The sequence below is a fragment of the Gigantopelta aegis genome, chromosome 8, assembly GCF_016097555.1.
Source record: "Gigantopelta aegis isolate Gae_Host chromosome 8, Gae_host_genome, whole genome shotgun sequence".
NCBI lineage: Eukaryota > Metazoa > Mollusca > Gastropoda > Neomphalida > Peltospiridae > Gigantopelta > Gigantopelta aegis.
In genome coordinates this window covers 77584057-77606832 of record NC_054706.1, presented here as the reverse complement: position 1 = coordinate 77606832, position 22776 = coordinate 77584057, and the positions used below count along the sequence as shown (strand labels likewise).

General features: G+C 38.7%; 1 protein-coding gene across 3 annotated transcripts in view; it reads left to right on the top strand.

Annotated features, from left to right (window-relative positions):
• LOC121378596 (sodium-coupled monocarboxylate transporter 1-like) overlaps window positions 1–22776 on the top strand; it is a 62658-nt gene that overhangs the window by 2079 nt on the left and 37803 nt on the right. For 2 of the 3 annotated variants that reach the window (XM_041506852.1, XM_041506854.1), the window contains exons 2-4: window positions 4227–4292; window positions 5034–5085; window positions 21673–21740. In XM_041506852.1, the coding sequence (XP_041362786.1) occupies window positions 4227–4292; window positions 5034–5085; window positions 21673–21740 (186 nt within the window). Of the gene's footprint in view, window positions 1–3521; window positions 3723–4226; window positions 4293–5033; window positions 5086–21672; window positions 21741–22776 lie in introns of those variants that run through there. The other variant, XM_041506853.1, reaches the window with a different exon arrangement.

Below are 22776 nucleotides of genomic sequence, written 5' to 3'. Positions count from 1 at the left end.
CTGTACCTACTCCTATACCTACTCCTGTACGTACTCCTACTCATATACCTACTCCTACTCCTGTACCTACTCCTGCACTTACTCCTACACCTACTCCTGTACCTACTCCTACTCCTGTACCTACTCCTACACCTACTCCTGTATCTACTCCTACACCTACTCCTGCTGCTCCCGCTCCTGCTACTACTATTACTGCCGCTGCGACGACTGCTACTACTTTTACTATTCTTCTACTACTACTACTACTACTGCTGCTGCTGCTGCTACAACGACAACAACAACAACAACTACTACTTTTACTATTACTACTACTACTTTTACTGCTAATGTTACTACACCACCGCCATCACAAAACAACCACTAACACTACAACCATATTCAATTACTTTTCGTTTTTACTATAAACGTCTTCGCCGTCCCCTCACACAGCCGTTGCTATGCCCACTATCACCACTATACATTTATCACGCGTGATTATGATTAATTTGACGTCCATTCTTGTACATTTGCAGTCATTTAAGCGATGTCTGTCAATCTCTACCTACGTAAGAGGCACGCACCTTTTCCTTAAAGCGGAAATCTCAGGTTAATGAATAGAGAAACATTTAGCACAAATGGACTCGAAGGCAGAGTGGTTAAGGCTGCTATATGCTAGGTTCGAATCACGGTACTGACTTTACCCAATAATGAAGATGACCGGCTTTCTGGCAAATAGGAAGGTGTATGACCACTACACCCACATCTCCGTCACCAACATCTAGCCATTATCACAGTCATGAACAGACAGCATTGATAGCTGAGGTGTGTGCCTAGAACAGCGTGCTTAAACCCTACATGGCAGATCTGCGAAGTGGGGATGTCACAGTCATTAGTGGGGATGTCATACGGTCTTAGAGGAGGGGTAGTGGCACACGCCATATTTTATATGTATTTATATAGATCAGGACCAAAAACGTCCTTATTCGTCCTCGAGTTGAGGGTGGGGGGGGGGGGGGGGGGAGGCGGACTCATCGCTGCTATATATCCACAGGCGTATGCAATATGATTATACACTCTAAAATAAATTTTACTTTAAACAAAGTGTGAAACACAATTTACTATTTGCATAATACATTATTTTTATTCCTAATATATAATATTGACGATACCGAAATACACGAGGGTAATAATCTCTTTATCATATAAGCTCAAGCTTAATACAACGTCTTTTTGTCACCCAAGTACGTTTGCTTAAATGTCAATAACCTAGTGCTGAGACCTCGCTAATTTACATCTAATTTACAAAGTTATCAAATTCTTAAAGTATGTGATCTGAAAAATATCACATACTTTGATTGCACTGAAAATGTAAGATATTATATGATAAATACATGTTACACAGAAGTGCTAAACTATGAGGAGAACCCTATATTGAAGATTTAAAACAAATATCGGTTTTCAATACATATTTTGAAACATTGGATAAATACATTTTAAAAAGTTTTTCTTCAACGACACCACTAGAACACATTGATTTATTAATTATCGGCTATTGGATGTCAAAGAGAGGAAACCCGCTACATTTATTCCATTAGTAGCAAGGGATAGCACATACCACGGCCTTTGATATACCAGTCGTGGTGCGCTGGCTGGAACGAGAAATAGCCCAATGGGCCCACCGACAGGGATCGATCGCAAACCGACCGCGCATCAGGCGAGCGCTTTACCACTGGGCTACGTCCCGCCCGTTTAATAAATATAGACCGATACATGTGACTCGGGGCAGTTTGACAGTTTGTGCTTCTTTAACCGCTCTTGCAGCTACATGTGACTCGGGGCAGTTTGACAGTTTGTGCTTCTTTAACCGCTCTTACAGCTACATGTGACTCGGGACAGTTTGACAGTTTGTGCTTCTTTAACCGCTCTTGCAGCTTCATGTGACTCGGGACAGTTTGACAGTCTGTGCTTCTTTAACCGCTCTTGCAGCTACATGTGACTCGGGACAGTTTGACAGTCTGTGCTTCTTTAACCGCTCTTGCAGCTACATGTGACTCGGGACAGTTTGACAGTTTGTGCTTCTTTAACCGCTCTTGCAGCTACATGCGACTCGGGACAGTTTGACAGTCTGGGCTTCTTTAACCGCTCTTACAGCTACATGTGACAAAGACACGTGATCGCACATATTATTAACGACACATATATCTAACCTACCTCCGTCGGTGCACTTTTCGTGTGTACCTGTTTTCACTGATATGCTACATTATAATTATGTGCGGTAATTGTATATAACGGGTATTCAGTTGAACTGTCTGCTGCACCGGATATGGTGACTTTGTCAAGCCAATGGCCGTAATAAAGCTAGTACAAGCTAGGTTCTCATACCAGTACCGGCGGATGGGTTGGGGTGGGTGTGTGGTGGCGTGGGGGTTGGAGGGGTGGGTGGTGGACGCAGGGTATAGGGTCAGTGGTAGAGCACTCGCCTGATAAGGAGCGATCTCCCTCAATAAACTCGGTGTTTGTCCCGTTCTAACCAGTGCCTAACGACTGACATCAAAGCCGTGGTATGTACTGTCATGTCCTGTCTGTGAGATGGATCCTTTCCTGTGTGGCGGCTGTGGGCCTCCGCTCTCAATAGAGAGAATGTCGAAATGATAGCCGTAGCCTTAGAAGGAAATGTGTTCAGGTGTCGTTAAACAAAATTAATAATCATTTTTCTTTCTCGGTACTTGCTTCAACGCAGAGTTAGTTTTAACGACTCAGTGTGAAGATATAAAATCATATAAACCGACGTCTCTCTCACTAACCACTACACCTTGTCATGGACAGATATATATATCAGATAGTTGAGAGAGAGAGAGAGAGAGAGAGAGAGAGAGAGAGAGAGAGAGAGAGAGAGAGAGAGAGAGAGAGAGAGAGAGAGAGAGAGAGGGGGGGGGTGGGATAGACAATCTTAATCATCAATAAAATACACTGTCGCGGAAATAAGTTTTATTTCATTTGAAATGAGTGTCCTGCTTATATCCAATTATGATTTAAACACGCTGTCCTCGGCACATACCTCAGCTATCCGGGATTTGTCCAGAACAAGGGATAATGCTTAGTTGCTAGTGGTTAGTGAGTGAGAGAGAGAGAGAGAGAGAGAGAGGTTGGTAAAGTGGTCTTACAGCTCATCATTAAGATCGATCGTAGCCTGTACAGTGAAGCGGCACGTCAAAAAAAAAAAAAAAAAATTAGAAAGCTTTATCGGCAGGTACATTTTAAAAACGTCTGCATTCCCTTTACCTACCAGGGGCCTAATTCAGAAAGGTCTCTTAGGCTCTGCTAGACAACAAAGTATCCTCTTTGCAAGTCTTTAAGTGAGTTTAGTGAATTAGGCCCCAGCTACTTAGGTAGGTGTTTTATTGTGCTTTTTATAATCGCTGATAAGAAAGGGTGCAGCATGTGACTCATCAACACCTATTATGTCACGGACTGACAAACACTCGTATTGAGAACAACGGCCAGACTTTCGTGTTGTCAAACGGGATGTAGTAAAAATCTAGGAGACTGATAAGATTGAGCAACATTAAATCTGTCCCGTATTCATCGATAGCGAACGACGCTTACGTTCGAGAACTATTTGACTGGTTCCGATGTGGTCATTTGATTTAACGTGAAGCGCATAAACCAGTCTAGCGAATGTTTCACTGCTTGCTCTGGCTGAACTCAGCCATGATGTTTGCGGATTATGGAGTAATATTGAGGTCTGGAAACACTAGCCTACAGCATAACTTTGACTCCCATCCTCATTAAAAAATATATATATAATATTTAATTACTAGCCGTTGTCTGTTCCACAAGCATAACAACCTATTCAGGTTGAGTTTTACCCAAATTAAATGAAAATGCCCGAATCTTAATAACAACGTTTATTCATATATGGATTACTACCAACAGCAATATAGTGCTCCATTTTTACATGGATTACAACTAATATTACGAGTAAAAAATGATCGAAATAACATATATGATTTGGTTTGGCTGAACTCAGCTATGATGTTTGGAGATTATTCAATAATGTTAAGAGGTCGGGAAATCCGAACCTACAGCATCATTTTGACATCACCCCATGTTTTTAAGATCATGGCAAAAGGTTTTCAGGCCAACATATTCGGAACAATTAGTGTTCTTAGACGACCATCCATTGAAACACTAACCGGTAGTTCGACTTCGACTGATGTAAACTATTTAAACTATTTCTGTTGCAGTACCTCGAACGAAGATTCAGCAAAGGAGTGAGAACAATGGGATCGGTAACTTTCTCCGTCCAAATGGTGAGTAGCGCGCATGCGTCGCGTTGTCCAGTAGTCACGTTCATATTAAACACGAATAACGAGATTTGTTAAACACATTGTAACATAAAGACGTTCCTTTACCTTGCAAAACATACTTACGTTTAATAAAGGGAAAAAATTCATGTTCCCATTTGAAAAATGTATTTGCAATTTCATGGTCTACTAGACTGAGCAATTCCAATAGATAAGTTACAAGACGGTTACTTTACGTAGGTCGCATACTAATAGGGGAAGAAGAATGACACACTATTACAAGAACCCATACCTATAATATTCCTATATTACTCAATATATATCAAATGTCAAGGCCACTATGTGTTAGACATTAAATTGACGAAATTAAAAATATTCTGAGATGCCATTAAAGAAATATTCCTTTAACTACATATTGTACGAAACATCACCTGACGCGAGATATCGTTGGTTAAACTCAGATCTGCTACCAGGATAGAGCCGAGAGTAGGATTGACATCAATGAAATAACAATTGTTGACCCACCCCCACCATTCGACAAAACCCAATATATTAAGTACATTTCTACCCACATTAATGTTAGATACCCCTGCATGCTTTTCCTGGACTCCCCCCACCCCCCGCCAGTTTTCTATTTAGGTTACAGTGGAATTAAGTACATCATCCAAATAATTATGTGAATAACTTCAATAGCGTTTTACAGAAAGTTACATAAGTGAGATGTAACTATAGACCTTTTCTTTTCAGTTACTCTACATGGCCATTGTGCTATATGCGCCTTCTCTGGCTCTTAATGCAGGTGAGTTTCTCTTGGTGCAGGTGAGTTTCTCTTGGTACAGGTGCATTTCTCTGGCTCAAGTGAGTTTCTCTTGGTGCAAGGGATTTTCTTAAACCCCCATGTAAGAGATGACCCGTTATAGATCAATATCTTCACCAACATACTATTTTCGAGATCATTTCTCAGACTTGTGACTGGCTGCTTCACGGTGATGACCCTGTCACCAGAGCCATACCAGCCAATAAAATAAGGACGTCCGAAAATTGATTGTTCTGTGACGTGTAAGTTAACCTGAAATTGATTGCTGTGTGACTCGTAAGTTAACTGCAGCGCCAGTGCCGTAAATACGTGGGGGTTTTTTGTGTGTTTTTTTCAACCGTTTACATTTATTTAAACCTGTTTTTAAGGATACGTAAGAAATGGAATACTACATTTGTGTCCGATAGATACCATTTATCTTATATATTTATATGTTTAAAAACATATCCAACTCGTTTTCGCTCGATCAGAATGTTTTGTTTTAAAACAACTGATAAAATAAATGGTATTCAACGGCCACTCATGTAGTATTCTCTATTTCTCTTGACACAAGCGAGTTATCTCTTGACACAGGCGAGTTATCTCGTGATACCTGCGAGGGTCTCCCAATATAATTTATTTCTCCTACCACACTGTGTGATTCTCTTTATACAAGTCACTTTCTCTTAATATACGCGATTTACTCTTACATAACTGAGGTTTTCGTAATTTAAGCGATTGTCTCTTATCACAAGCGCTTTTCGCTTAATATATTATACTGAGACAAAAAAAGAGAGAAAAAAAAAGAAAAGAATAGCACACCTGGTATAGAAGAGCAAATTACAAAGAATTAATGTAAACAGAATATCAGGTAATTTGGAATTGACTGCTAATGATGTGGTTGACATGGCTGACCTGGCTGACATCATGACACTAACAACGAGGACGTTGATTGCCTTGCCCTTATTTCATTTCAGTTCAACTTATTTTCGTGCTTATATCCAATCAAGGTTCAAGCACGCTGTCCCGGGTACACACCTCAGCTATCGGGGCTGTCTGTTTAGGACAGTTGGTTAGTTGTTAGTGGTTACTGAGAGACAAGAGGGTGTAGTGGTCATACACCTACCCATTGAGTCGTTGAAACTCGCTCTGGGTGGGAGCCAGCACCGGCTGCGAACCCAGTACCTACCAGCCTTATGTCCGATCGCTTAACCACGACACCACCGAGGCCGGTTATTAATGTTGGCGTGGTCCCTTATTTCTCCTCACCAGTATACATGAATGAATGAATGTTTAACGACACCCCAGCACAAAATATATATCGGCTATGGAGTATCACACAATGGTAAATAAATATATATAAGAACGCTTTCCTTAGTACTCATATACGCCCGTTTATCTTACTGCATATGAAAACAGTCATGTCTGTCTTGCTTGAGATATGTTTCTCTTAATGATTGACATTTTCCTAAGCACTTGTCTGCCACTTGACAATGTTTGTAAGCCTGGATTGAATATTACTGAAGGTTTTCACTATTACTGCATAAGCAGTTATATTCACTATTGTGCACTGAACACTGTTTACATTTTATACAACGAAACACCGGATATTGATTTACAAAAACACTCGAAATACACCCTTGTGCAGCTCAAAACAGATAAACCTGCTGATCTCGTCTTTTGACAAGTTACTCGTCTTAAAGGTGCTATCTCGAAGTTGCGTCGTGTAGGCGTCCCGCCACAATTATTAACTTTTACTTGGATATATAAACCGTATACCCTCAACTACATGCAGGGCTCTACAAATCCACTAGTCCCCGGTCGTGGCTAGAGAATTTGTGTTCTGGGCTAGTGGAAATTATACCGGCCTCGGTGGCGTCGTGGCAGGCCATCGGTCTACAGGCTGGTAGGTACTGGGTTCGGATCCCAGTCGAGGAATGGGATTTTTAATCCAGATACCGACTCCAAACCCTGAGTGAGTGCTCCGCAAGGCTCAATGGGTAGGTGTAAACCACTTGCACCGACCAGTGATCCATAACTGGTTCAACAAAGGCCATGGTTTGTGCTATCCTGCCTGTGGGAAGCGCAAATAAAAGATCCCTTGCTGCCAATCGGAAGAGTAGCCCATGTAGTGGCGACAGCGGGTTTCCTCTCAAAATCTGTGTGGACCTTGACCATATGTCTGACGCCATATAACCGTAAATAAAATGTGCTGAGTGCGTCGTTAAATAAAACACTTCTTCTTAGTGGAAATTGTCGACTGTATTACTACAATACACAGGGCACTAGCCACGGCAGATGTGAGGGCTAGTGACTTTCTCAAACATTTGTCGAACACAGCTAAGCGCCCATAAAATAACTCCAAATAATTTAATTTACTAATATAATTGTGTATATCTTTTGAGAATCTTAGGACGGCCGACGGAATTGGGTGCGTTCAATTGAAGAAAACACTCCATAACGTTATTCCAAGCGGATATTGCCGAGAAATTTGTTGTCTTTTTGCAAATCATTTCTCTGAAAGTCCTCTCAGATTTTGTGGATACTCCGATTTCGTCAGATTTGATGACAGAAACCTAGTTATAAGCACGTTACAAGTTGGACATTTCCGAATTATTTATACGAAACATATACTATATGTGGGGATTCATTCATTTGTACTGGAAATAAGGCAATGTAATTTTAAGATAGCACTTTAACAGGCGACATGAATACTATAATAACTAAGTTCATCTAACAATATAATATGATACAAGCTTAAGTATGTGGCCGCTATTGACACTCCAAAACTGGTTGCTCAGTAAGATCATGTTTTGTTGACTGTACCGATGCACTATCATAAAAGCTAGTCTCTGTGTCAAGTCTTACAAAAACGCACAATGCATGACCTATTTGCATATAAACGATATATACAACTTGAATCCCCCCTAACAGAATTACAAAGACCTTGGAGTACCTACAGCTCTGCGTGGTGCAGCGTTCATAGGTACATGATGACAGGATAATAAACCATTTCCCAATGACACTAGTACTTATATGATACGGTCACGGTAGTTACTGCATTGAGTTAGCCACTGTGATCGAAAACCTGTTGCAATCCATAAATGTCTACTATTGTTTCTAAATAAAATAGCAGGCCCCTCCCCCTCAATGTCCGACAAACATTCAGTAAAACTTTTGTTTTGTTTTATTTTGTTTTAACAGCACCCTATCCTACGCGTTTTTGTTCGCGTTTTATTCCCGGCCAGGACGAAGTGAGGATTTTACCCCACCCATAATGCAAATTTTAAAACACGAAACTACATGAGACAAATGTAAAAATAAATAAAAAATTGATTTTATAGCTTAATTTGCGGGATATGCTTCTTTAAAAATACCTTATGACGTTGATATAATCAGTTATTAAAAACACTTCATTAGGACCATAAAAAGAACAAGGTTTGCAACTCCAACCATCTCGGACGGAAGTAAAGTTTAACCTTTCAGGTCAACCAATCAAAAATTAAATAAATAACGCCGGAAAAAGATCGTACAAAATACCAAAAAGTAAACAGAAGTTGCCAAAAATACCAAAAAGTAAACAGAAGTTGCCAAAAATACCGAACAGGTGTAGCGACATTAGTACTGGAATAAAACAAAAAAATAATATTAAAAAAAAAAAAAAAAAAATGTATATTGACAATAACTTTCAAATTACATGTTCTGTTAATATTTGTAATATATACCGTAAATCAAAATAATGCAAAATAATTTTCTATCATGGTATTAATTAGGCCCTAATCACGGAGTTAATGTTGAATAGAAAGAAGCAGACGACAGACTAAAGCTTAGCAGGGTGAGGGTATAGTTTTAAATATTTGATCTTGAAAAAATTAATAAATCTGTTCACTGGTGTATATAATTGTTGTACTCACGAAAAAGGAAATCACGCATCTGTTTTGCTCTAGCTACATCTGACGCAGGCGCGTGTGCACAAGGGTTTCGAGGTCGAACCTATCCTCAAGCAATTTTTTTTTCTGGGCGAGCATGATTTGACCCCACCCCCTATAAAGTGTTATTTATGTGTAGGGTGAATAATACATTTTTTTAACAACACCCACTGGAGCACATTGATTTGTTAATCATCGGTTGTTGGATGTCAAACTTTTAATTTTGAGTCTGAGTCTTAGAGAGGAAATCCGCTACATTTTTCCATTAGTAGCAAGGGATATTTTTATATGCACCACCACATAGACATATGCCACGGCGTTTTATATACCAGTCGTGGTGCACTGGCTGGAACGAGAAATAGAGTAATGGGTCCAATAATTCATTTTCCCCCAACACATACACAAAATCCTAGCTACGTATGGCCCTGCAAAATAATTTATATTCCTGCCCCAGGAAATTCCTTATTTCACACTGTACTTTACTGCAAGTTATTCAATTCTGAGCAGATTATTTTCTAAACTGCATATAAAAAATGGCCAGAATGAGAAAAAATCCAATGGGCTCACAGAGAGGGATCAATGCTAGACCGACCGCTTTACCACATGCCTATGTCCCTCTCCTTTCATAGGATAATGCAACTTTCTACCAAATATACTTGGAAATTATCTAGTACTTGTTGATACGAAGAAATCAGTTTAAATGCATTTCTTTATAAAACTATATGGCTTTTTGTTTTACAATAAAGGGTACCATTCACTTCAACATGTATCCAAAAAGTTTTAATTGTGGTACTCATTTATCTAATGTATAAAGTCCAAACTTTTGTTCAGCAAATATCACTGACAAAAACATTATAACTGTTTTTCATCTGTCAACAAAGGGTGGTTACAGACACTACACTGGCACTCTACCACCATGACAAAATATAAACACACCAAATAAATGAATGTCTATTTACTTCTTTTAATGTATTCCGATAAAGACTATTATTAGACATTTAAACATTATATATTTCAAGACAGTATAAGAAAGAAAGAAAGAAAGAAAGAAAGAAATGTTTTATTTAACGACGCACTCAACACATTTTATTTACAGTTATATGGCGTCAAACATATGGTTAAGAATCACACAGATAATGAGAGAGGAAACCTATTGTCGTCACTCCATGGGCTACTCTTTTCGAATAGCAACAAGTGATCTTTTATATGCACCATCCCACAGACAGGTAGTACATACCACGGCCTTTGATATACCAGTCGTGTCAAGACAGTATAAATGACAATGTAAATAAATGTCAATATGCAAATGAAACAATTATGTAATTTTCATTGAAATATCGAAAAGTATAACATTATAAAAAAAATTAAAAGCTACCAAACATGTTCATGGTACTACACTAATGCATTAAACAAGATTTCCATTCAGGGGCCATCCATAAAGTACGTACGCACACAATCTGAAGTTTTGACACACACGCACACACACACACATTTTAAAAATATATTTTATTTACTTTTTATTATTTTATTTCTTTGACCTAGCACAAAATAAATATTAATATAAAAATATAAACAAGTACACGCCGTACAATGGTTTTTAGCACTGCCTTACGATATGTAGTTACTTATTTCAAGTATCTATTTTCTATATCGATGAAAATCATGCCAAGTAAAATTCATCTTTGCCTTAAGATTTACTACCGATATATATAGTTTTTATTCAGAGTCACCCTGCTCCGCAGTGCATTTCCCCCGCAATATTTTCGTAATGGTTCATCGATTCTTGATTTGTGAACGTAATCAAAACATAATCCTTAAGGCCTATATGCACCTTTTAACAACCCCCCCCCCCCCCCCCAACACGGACGTAAAACGGGACGGTTTTCGATGGGGTGATTTTGAATAAATGCTAACAATGCTAATAATTATAATACTACTAATGGAAATGATAATGATAATTTTTGCAATGACACACACACACACACACACACACACACACACACACACACACACTCGCAAATAAATAAATGAGAAAGTAAACTACAAATTAAAGAAACAGTATTGTTATATTATTTTTTGCCTAACATTAATTAATGCGGAATACTGAAAATAAATTAACGCTGTTGTGGCATTTCACGGTATTTCCAATAAAAACACCAGTATAAAAATATAGACTAAATTAGGTTATAAAGCAACACATTATCAAATAATTCTATTCATCTTTACGTTGATCTGACGGTGCTGACAAAAAATATCCCATTGGTTGACCTGGAATATTAAATGTCACTTCCGTCCTAGATGATTCCCAAGTTGCTTGCCTTTTCTATTATTATATACCCGAGTTTGACAAAGTAAGTTTCTTTAATTACTTTGTATAATATCTACATTTGACATTTTATTGCATCTTTATAAACCAGTTTAGAGATTTAAAAAGTTTAATTAATTATTTTTCAATTATTTCAAGTCTGTTTTCAAATTTATATTTTTGTGTTCAGTGTTGGGAAAATGCTTGTAACAATATAGGATACGTGCTAGTGGTTAAGATGCTAATTTTTGGAAATAAAACTAGCTTTCTGATAATTATTGTAAATATTCATTATATTTTAAATTCCATGATACAATTATACTACTTGTATTGTTATTATTATCTGTCTTCTTTTCTTTCTTTCTCTTTGACCATAGCAATAATTTTAGGGGTTTGTATGTAGGCTAGTGCGTGCCTTAGTGGGTTCTTTTCTCTTCTTTTTTTTTGGGGGGGTGGGGGGGGGGGGGGGGTGGTACATTGTGATATATTGAGAATCATTAAATTATCCTGTCATCAAGTGCCTATGGCAGGTTTCGGTGGCTAGTACGCTGAACACATATCATCGCGATTCAGTCATTTAACAAAGGTCGAGGGTTCGGGGGGGGGGGGGGGGGGGGGGGCGAGATAAATCGGAAGCTGTCCATAGGTTCATCGTAGGTTTGCAAAGTCTGCTAGACTAATGTCGTTCCCGTCATCATATCTTCAAGATTCTGATTTCATCATAGGTTTGCAAAGTCGGCCAGATGAATGTAGTTCCCGATATCATATCTTTAAGATTATAATTTTATCGTAAGTCTTCAAAGTCGGCCCGACGAATATAGTTCCCGGCATTATATCTTCAAGATTCTGATTTCATCTGGCGACATGCCAGACTTCCCCCGACACTGATTTCATTGTACGGCAGACCCTACTTCGACAAAAATCGCATCGTAAAGTACATCACATAATTGCAATGTCGGCCGATTTAATAAAAATTCATCGTACATTTATGGTACGACAGAATCGCAGAGGTATGAGCCCGGCTTTAAATTGTAAAACCTATTTATCCTACTACGGGCATCAGTGAAAAATAATTTAAAGAGGATGATCAAGTGTTTTAAAATGACTCCTCAAAACGGCTGTCTGGAGTCTAATGTTAGGGTATTCCGACAGTTGATCAATAGGGACAGAAACGAAACCTTCTGCCGACACATGGGCTACTCCTTACTTAAAACAGCAAAATACCTTTTGTTATGTACTTTCTCATTGACAGGACAGTACCTTGATTATACCAGCCGTGTGAAAAATATAAGTGCAACGATGATACTTGAGCCTGCGACCTATCGCACCTCAAGCGAGCGCTCTACCACTGAGCTAATACACAGCCCCGTCATGTTTGTAGAGTACTAAACTGTAAACCGATCACGTCGTTCACCAGGCATGGGAGACTAGAACAATGCCAGTGCAAGTCATACCACTCAGGTAACAGGTAACAACATCCCGCCCAGACTTGGTTTGAGAAATTTGAAGACATTGTGCAGTGCAACGGTCATATTATCTCTCAGCCATACAATTAAGCTTGACATTCAATATTTACTGTGGGCAGAATTCGGAGCATACAAATAAAAGAGAAACATCTCCAAACACCAGCGGAACCTGTATGCACTTTTATAGTCTAACTAAAGGTTGCACACCACCGTTTATTTTTACACGCCTGTTAATTGCACAAATTCTGCTTACAACATCGAGAGAGACATTACGCTATCAAATTTTTGAAATACATTTTATCGGATTAGTAACATGCAAACTAACAACAACAACAGCAGCAGCAACAACAACAGCATCAACAACAACAACAACCCCCCCCCAAAAAAAAAAATTCGTCACCAAAAATCCAAAAAAAAATTCCCTCCACAACCCGCACAAAAACATAAACGAAAAACCAACATCCCTCCGCCAAACCCGCCTTAAAACGCCCACCCCAGCTGTATAGGTTGAATACAAACAAGTGCAGTTATACACCCTGAAGACAGAGCACGGCATCATATAGCTGTTAATAAGTGTTCTATAAATGATCGTATACCATATGCAGAACTGTTACTATAATTATAATAATGAAAAATAACAAAGTGCTACGGAGGTCCACCGAGTTGTAACCATCACAGAAAATAACTATTTTAAAATAGTATTTTTATTTATTTTTATATACTGTTTTATACTTGCTTTAGACAATTTTAATCTTCTTCATGCTACAGTCACATATCCACCGATTTGGGATAAGGCGCCCGTACGGACCCAAATTTCAGGAAAAATTTGCAAAATCTCAAGGGTGCGGGCGCCTTGGCGTTCATTCCTCGCTATAGGGAGAAAAATGTGTACGGGGCCCGGTGGATATGTGACTGTAGCATTACGCATTGATGAAACACGATATGGATGTGGTTGGGTGCTTGAAAAGAGAACCAAGGCCATTGTCACATATAGATAAACCCCCTTCTTTGTAGATAAACACGTTTGGTACTTTTAGTACTAATTAGGGCTGTAAAGCGCTCGCCTGATGCGCCGTCGGTTTAGGATCGACCACCGTCGGTGGGTCCATTTGGACTATTTCTCCTTCTAGCCAGTGCACCACGACTGGTGTGTCAAATACCGTGGTATGTGCTGTCCTGTCTGTGGGATGGTTGATATAAAAGATCCTTTGCTACTAACGGAAAACATTTATGGGTTTCCTCTCTAAGACTATGTGAAAATTGCGAAATGTTTGCCAACCAATAGCAGATGGTTAATAAATCAATGTGCTCTAGAGGTGTCGTTAAACAAAACAAACTTTTATCACTAATTATTTGATTACTAATTGTTGACAAATTACTAAGCGGTAAATCCAAAACCGTTTACTGTTACAGTTCATTTGATTTCAAAATACTAACTGTACATGTAAATATACACTTAAAATTAGACTAAGTTGATGACGCCATTCCTCTTAAGAAAACATGGTACATGAAAGAAAGTCAAAAGTCTCCATTAAAGTCATAATTCCATTTTAGGTTTGTGTTTTTATTAGAAGTTTGTGTTTCTTATTTTGTCGACCGATTTCTCTTATGGAGCCTGACAATTTGAAATTAAGAAAGTCTGACTTTTAAACTCCATATAATGTGTATTATTTTTTTTATATAACAACCCCAAAACAAACAAAACACTAATCATCATCATTAACAACAACAACAACAATAACAACAACAACAACAACAAAATAAAGATAACTGACAACAACAACAAAATGAAAACAACCACAAGAACACACGTAGCAAGTAAGTAAAGTTTATTTTTTACTTGGAAGAGGTAGAAAGTGATTTTTGTGTAGACACGACAGTTATATCTGACGCATGGTTTAGTACTTGTTAGAAACATACGCCAACCAGTGCTGCATGACTGGCATATTGAAATTATTTCCTAGTTTGTAGAACGTAGTGTTATGAAAGAAACCATGCACTCGTGCATCAAAATTCACAAAAGCAGCCCAAATCACATGACATTCTCTGCTATATTTGGCTTGACTACATAGTGATAATCTCACAAACAGGTTTCAAAGTAATCCGGCTAGCAAAGATTTTATTATCGTGTCACATAACTGAAACGAATATTTAAAAATGAAAAAAAAAAAGCGCCTTGCATTCTCCTAGTGATTTAGAGACGGTACAGCGGAGGGGAAATAAATCAACAAGCTGTTATTGAAAACCACACACCGTAACAGTGCAGCCTTGATATGACACCAACACTGGTACGCACTCACGATATGCATATTGCTAGGTACTCATGGCTGGCAAATAACACGTCTTTTCTGTATAGACGGGTATACATGCACACACGAACACGAGCACACACACACACACATACGCAGGGGCGCATGCACAAACACCACAAACACGAGTGCACACATCAGAACAGAACTGGCCCCGTGCTTATAAACCTTAAAGTCTAGACTTTAATAAAGTCCAGACTTTAACGTCATGGCAACGTCATTCAAATAGCATTACGTTAAAGTCTGGACTTTATTAAAGTCTAGACTTTAAGTTTTATAAGCACGGGCCCAGAACAGAACTTTATTACACCCAGGCCGTTAGGCAACGGCATATGGGAAAACATGAATAATTACATAATATAATATGTGACAAGACAGGACAGGGTTTACAGGAGAACATTAAATAGTAAATAATATAGTATATGAATAGTTAAATTATATAAATACTTCACGTGTAACTGACAACACCCAACTTCCCAAAATAGTAACACAGCTGACCAATCCATAAACTGACTATACCATTAAGAATACAATGCAGCCAGTCGTAACACTTAATAATTAAAGTGTAAAACCTGTAATAAAGTGAAATGTATGTTTATTAATATACAGACTTTAATATGGTGCATTCATAATAGTGCAATTGTACTATAATATATGATAAATTATTATTATTATAAATTATACAAAACAACCCCTGGTTACACATATATACAATAAGTCAAAAATATTAGGTATTGTAGACAATCAATCTAATTAAAATTAGCTCCACTATTACATGTGGATCTACCAGCAGCCAGTTGGAGCTCATGTCCACCAATCAAAACCTTACTTGCAGAATCATGCCAGTGATTTGAAAATAATTTCAAAATATTCCGAATTATTTGAGGGTATACGATATGTTTCATGTGAATTACGAATGTGTTATAGTAGAATAATTGAAGTTCATTATATAATTTGTTATACATGTAGTAGTATATTTCGATTTATTAAAATAGGGATATCTTTGATATAATAATAGAACATATTTAACTCGAGTGATGTGGTATATGTTGATACAAATAGCTAAGGTCTTTTAAATTTATCATTAATTTCTTTAATTAATTTGCTGACTTTTCTTAGGACACCTATTTTATTACTAGTCATTAACTCTTTAAATTTTAGGGTACTGGGGTTCACATAATAATATTATTTTAGGAGTGTTTTTCGAGACTTAGTAAAGAAGGCACAAGTGAATAGATAATGATATTCATCACCAATATCGTTAGAATCACAAAGTGTGCATAACCTATTTTCTACTGGTGTATTATTCCACCGTCCTACTTCAATCGGGAGATAATGATTTGATGTGCTGAATTTAAGAATAATGATCCATAGTTTTTCAGGCATTATGGTGAGGTATTAAAAACAAATTAGCTGATTTTTAAAAATTGTATAATTTTTTCCTCTAGACGATGATGCAATGTTATTGTTCCACGTTTGAAGGTACTGGTCATGCTGCCTCAATTTGATATATTCAAGAAGTTTTTTTTTTGTTGAAAATCTTCGAGACAACCATATATCAGTCATACCTAGGTTGTTAAAACACAGGTGCACACGCACACACGCACAAATCAACCCTGGCCCGAGTAGTATGCCGTTCGAGAGCTAGGTGTACATGTGGACGGTTGTCATCCCTCTCTGCCGTCAGAGATAACTGTATAGTGAAAACACGCAATGGCTGCTTACCACACGGTAGGCAAAAATATCCGCTCCAAATATTAGGGCCTCCACAAGTCCAAAATATTGGACTCGAGTACTTGAGGGCCAACCTCGACCCGGACCCCGAGTACCCGACACTTACACTAGATGATGATGAGATTAAGGAATAAAGTAAAATAGCATTATGCATCTTAATTCCAGCGCTGAACATGTATATCAAATCATGCCATTGTATTGCATTTAGAAACCGGTTAATATGTTCAGTGTTGTGACGGACGGACGGACGGACGGACGGACGGCCAGTTTAAAAAAAGAAACTAGCTCATGATAATATAATTATTGTGTAACTTATATCGTTGGAGGCGGAACGTAGCCCAGTGGTAAAGCGCTCGCTCGATGCGCTGTCGGTCTGGGATCGACCCCCGTCGGTGTGCCCATTGGGCTATTTCTCGTTTCAGCCAGTACACCACGACTGGTATATCAAAGGCCGTGGTATTTACTACCCTGTCTGTTTGATGGTGCATATAAAAGATCCCTTGCTGCTAATCGAGAAGAGTAGCCAATGAAGTGGCAACAGCGGGTTTACTCTCTCAATATCTGTGTGGTCCTTAACCATATGTCTGACGCCATATAACCGTAAATAAAATGTGTTGAGCGCGTCGTTAAATGAAACATTTCCTTTTTTTATATCGTTGATTTTTTACCTCTGAAATTATTGTCCTACATTGTCCATTGTATTATAGTTGATCATTGTATTGCACCTTGTACGGGTAATCGAGTCGTCTGAATGGACTGGAGTCTCGCTAGACTCGGCCCGTGTCCGAGTATCCGAGTACTCGTGCAGACCCCAGTTCCAATACAACAATCATCCTATGTTTGACATGAAATACCTTTACATTGATTATTTTCGAGTTCGGTGATAACAAATATGTGACATATTAATCACGAATACACACACTACAGGAAGAAACAGCACAGCACAAACGTATTTAACCAGAATATTATTGAAAGGGGGCACTGTTATCAACGAACTGATACTGATCAATATAAAGGTATATTCAACGTGAAACAGGGTTAATGTTGTATTAGAGCGGAAATCTTTGCCTACCCGGTGGTAGGCAGCCATTCCGTGTTTTCGCTAAACAGTTATCTCTGACAGCAGAGAGCGATCGTAACCGTACAAATGTCCGTCTAACTTTTGAACGGCAAAGTACCTGGGCTAAGACGAACCCCGTACAATTGCCCTCGGCAATAAGAAGTACTGTGAAGATAGCTGTCACGGGGGTTCTAACGTCGTTACCGGCAACTGCTCCTACCACCCCGGTAACAGAATCAGAAGCCCGCAATGGATGGAACAGTATTTCCCCAAATATCCCAGCCTATATATATAGATCTCCCTGTATCGGGTAGTTTTCTACCCGAGTGGCTTGGCTCTGGGGGTATTCAGGGGAGAAGGTCGTACATATATTTATATTTACTATTAACCAACGTTAAATTCACTAGAAAGACAACAACACAAGTTTAGTTCCAAGTATGTATTATATAATACCAGGCAAGTGTTACAGCACTTACATGGCCTGTTAAAACCGGTGTCACACCACCTCTAGGCTGAGCACCACACGTAAACTTAATTACTTGACAAGTAGGGATATAGCTACCACTCACAGTTAAAACATCACCCAACCTTAGAATAATTAATTATTATCCTCAGTCTTTCCTACATCCAATATTCAGAGGACCTACAATTTACCCGGTCATGATATTAGGATTACCACCTATAGTGAGAATTAATTATTATCTTCAGTCTTCTCTACATACAATATTCAGAGGACCTATAATTTACCAGGTCATGATATTATAACCTCTATATATATATATTTTGGGTAAGCGACGCCTACAGTTTACTTTAGTCGGTCTGACTTAGATTACCAGCTGTCCTCCCCCCACTAAGCAAAACAAGAATACACATAATTATAATACTTGAATGCCACAACAAAATACCTTTCAGTTACTACAGAGCAGTAAAACATAGTTACCTATGTCCACTGGACTAACGAAGTTCGCCCAGCGGACAGCGTTTTCACCACCTATCTATACGTGCTTGCCACCCAAGTTCCTATACAGAGCGAACTCTCAGCTTATATCCCCTATTTGGATTTTTGGCAGCTGGGTCCCATCTTTGGCAGTCCTGCCATTTATGGACGAGTGGCGAAATAATGGCCACACTAATTCTCTAAAACTACCAATAATACAGATACCATCTAACTAATAAGGGAACCTTCTTGAATAATTACTCCATGCACTGGCTTTCGATCATTACAGTGCTACTCCGGTTGTTTCAGACCCCGGTCAAAAGTTAATGTGCAGACAGCTGTCTCCGCCACACACCCCCACCTCAAAAAGGATATTTCCTCTACTCTAAGAGTATGGAAATATTCATATATAATATTTATTATTCAACATATGGTGCGTTAACCGACGCATACGGGCAAACATGTTATAACATACATAATACATATACTGACTACCAGTAATCACACTCAGTCTGTAAGTCTCTGGTATGCAATAAACTACAATGATACACAAAGTCAACACCAACACACATGATTCAACCTCTGGAAAGTGCATCGGCAATCACGTTCGAGGCTCCACTGATATGTTGTATAGTAAGGGAAAACTCTTGGAGTAGGAGACTCCATCGAAGTACCCTCTGATTATTGGCCCGGTTCAGTCTTTGAAATATTATGGTTAGGGTGTCCATGTGCTCCACCCATGTGTTGGTCGCAAGTACCACGTCGTCGAGATACAGACTGACATTTGACAAGTTTGCTACTAGTGTTCATCATCCGCATGAAAATGGCAGGAGCTGTTTTCAGACCAAAGGGCATCACACGAAACTGGTATAGTCCATCTGGCGTAATAATCGCCAGAACCTGTTTGGCTTTTTCAGTTAATGGAATGGCGTAATAGCCTTTTAATAGGTCCAATTTGGTGATGCACTTGGCATGTCCGCCACGGTCGATACAGTCGTCCAGTCGTGGTAATGGATACGCATCAGCTTTGATCAGCTGATTCACGCACCGCAGGTCAGCGCACACTCGAAAACTTTTATCTTCCTTGGGTATGAGGATAACGGGTGACGCCCACTGACTACTGGAATGTTCAATGATGTTGTTTTTCACCATGTAATCAATTTCTGATTTTAAAACTGCACGCTTGTCTGGATTGAGTCGATAAGCGTGCTGACGAATGGGTGGCGTCATTGGATCCAGGCTGACATCATGTATTACAGCATTGGTCACTGTAGGCAGGTCTTGACAGATTAACAGGTTCTTCTTTATTAAGGTCGTGAGTTCCCCTTGCTGCCCGGACAAAAGAATACCGGTTCCGAGTACACAATTGCAATGCACCCGGCCTCCCCCACCCAAACCCCCAATACTTGCTGCTGGTAATAACTTGGTACTTGGTGATGCCACGACCAGAAGCGGTCAGGCCCTTTATAAGGGCCCTATGGGCAACCTAGGCAGACACCACAGCATCGTAGAGGTCTAAAATTAACGATACTCTCGATTCACTAATATCAAAACCTATATTAGCTCGGCCATTTACCTTTCGACCGACCGTTCAAAATTGTGCCAAATTCCCTCAATCAAAATTGCGCACCGTGTAATTCATATGGTATGTTAAGCTACAGGTTAAGTCTAATACTTATATATTTGTAATTTTAAATATACTCTTGTAATTTATATCCTTTCTTTCATAAACTCATTAATGATAAAGCTAAGTATATCTCTTTATTACGTCAAATAATAATTATAATTACAATCATTTAAATAACCCTATTTACTATAAATTATCTTCCCTTTTCTATAATCAATGATTATAATTGGTGGTCACGAATTGATTATTATATATATATATACATGTATGTTAACATGATTAATGATCGTGATGTCAGTATTGTGTATTATGTTTACATGAATAAAAGATGATGCCCTAACCCGTAGCTGGTGTTGTGAACTTTGTTGAACCTATCTTCACTCACAAAATACCGACTGCTTGAATAATTACTCCATGCACTGGCTTTCGATCATTAAAGTGCTACTCCAGTTGTTTCAGAACCCGGTCAAAAGTTAATGTGCAGACGGCTGTCTCCGTTACAATAGCCATGGATATTTTAATTCTCTTTACTTTTGTTTAATTTATATTTAATTTATTTTCCACGGCATTATTTTTTGCAGAGGTTGCACACACGCACACACACCGAAAATGAAATCTCATAAACAATATAATCTAATATGTGGCCGATCCTGCTACATACAACCTTTCAGTGATTAAATACACCATAGATATATATACCACGTCGTCCTTGAAGTAACTTGCAGAAAATAGGCAGTTCAATTATGGATATGCTGGATAACAAGGAAGTTCTTTGACTACCCATGTACCACACGCGACTTGTTATCCATATGTTGTTTGGGGCATCCCATATGTTTCAAGGACACCCGCTACACTAATACTAGTACAAATCAAATTACAAGACTATTTACTTCCTATCTTGTATCTCAGTGATAGTAGACACGGCAGTGCTAGGGTTAATTATAATTCATCAGGTCCCCGTTTGACTAAGCGATCTTAGCTTTAAGACCACCTTAAGTGCATAGGGTAGTGATTGCTAAAATCGCTTAGTAAAACAGGGTCCTGGTCTGTACTACGTTACATTGTGCATATTCGTTTGTTTTATATGCATGTATTATGCCCGTCCACTTGATATGGTGTTTGGTGTGATTTTCTAGTAATATATGAATGGTATACATAATAATTGTGATGATGATCATTGCATTTGTATCATGTATTAATATTCTGTTCTCTGACTGTTTCAGTTACTGGTTTCTCCTTGTGGGGTTCCGTCATCTCGGTGGGCGTGGTCTGTACACTATACACTGCTCTGGTAAGTGAAACATCACGATCTGTTTATGTCACCAATGAATCATGACTAGTCCACGGCACTACATCAAGCTTTGATCACACATTCTCAGTCTGAGGATATGCACTGGTATATGTTTGTCAGGGTGGCATGAAGGCGGTACTCTAAGGTTTTACAACACTTAATATTGAGCAGTATGTTCGTTTCTCTTTGATTTCTAAAGTGGCATGGATGCGCCGTTGGTATTCAGTGACATCCATGAAGTATGTGTCGTTGCTAGGATGGCATGCGTGTTATTATACTAATGATATTCACCGATATTTGTTTGTCTGGTTATCAGGGCGGTATGAAGCCGGTGCTGTACGTGTTATTGCACTATTCATATTCACTGATATTTGTTTGTCTGGTTGTCAGGGCGGTATGAAGGCGGTGTTGTCCGTGTTATTACACTATTGATATTCACTGATATTTGTTTGTCTCGTTGTCAGGGCGGCATGAAGGCGGTGTTGTCCGTGTTATTACACTATTGATATTCACTGATATTTATTTGTCTGGTTGTCAGGGCGGCATGGAGGCGGTGTTGTACGTGTTATTACACTATTGATATTCACTGATATTAATGTTTATGTTTGACTGTCAGGGCGGTATGAAGGCGGTGTTGTACGTGTTATTACACTATTGATATTCACTGATATTAATGTTTATATTTGACTGGCAGGGTGGTATGAAGGCGGTGTTGTACGTGTTATTACACTATTGATATTCAGTGATATTAATGTTTATGTCTGGTTGTCAGGGCGGTATGAAGGCGGTGTTGTCCGTGTTATTACACTATTGATATTCATTGATATTAATGTTTATGTTTGACTGTCAGAGCGGTATGAAGGCGGTGTTGTACGTGTTATTACACTATTGTTATTTACTGATATTAATGTTTATGTCTGGTTGTCAGGGCAGTATGAAGGCGGTGTTGTCCGTGTTATTACACTATTGATATTCACTAATATTTGTCTGGTTGTCAGGGCGGTATGAAGGGGTGTTGTACGTGTTATTACACTAT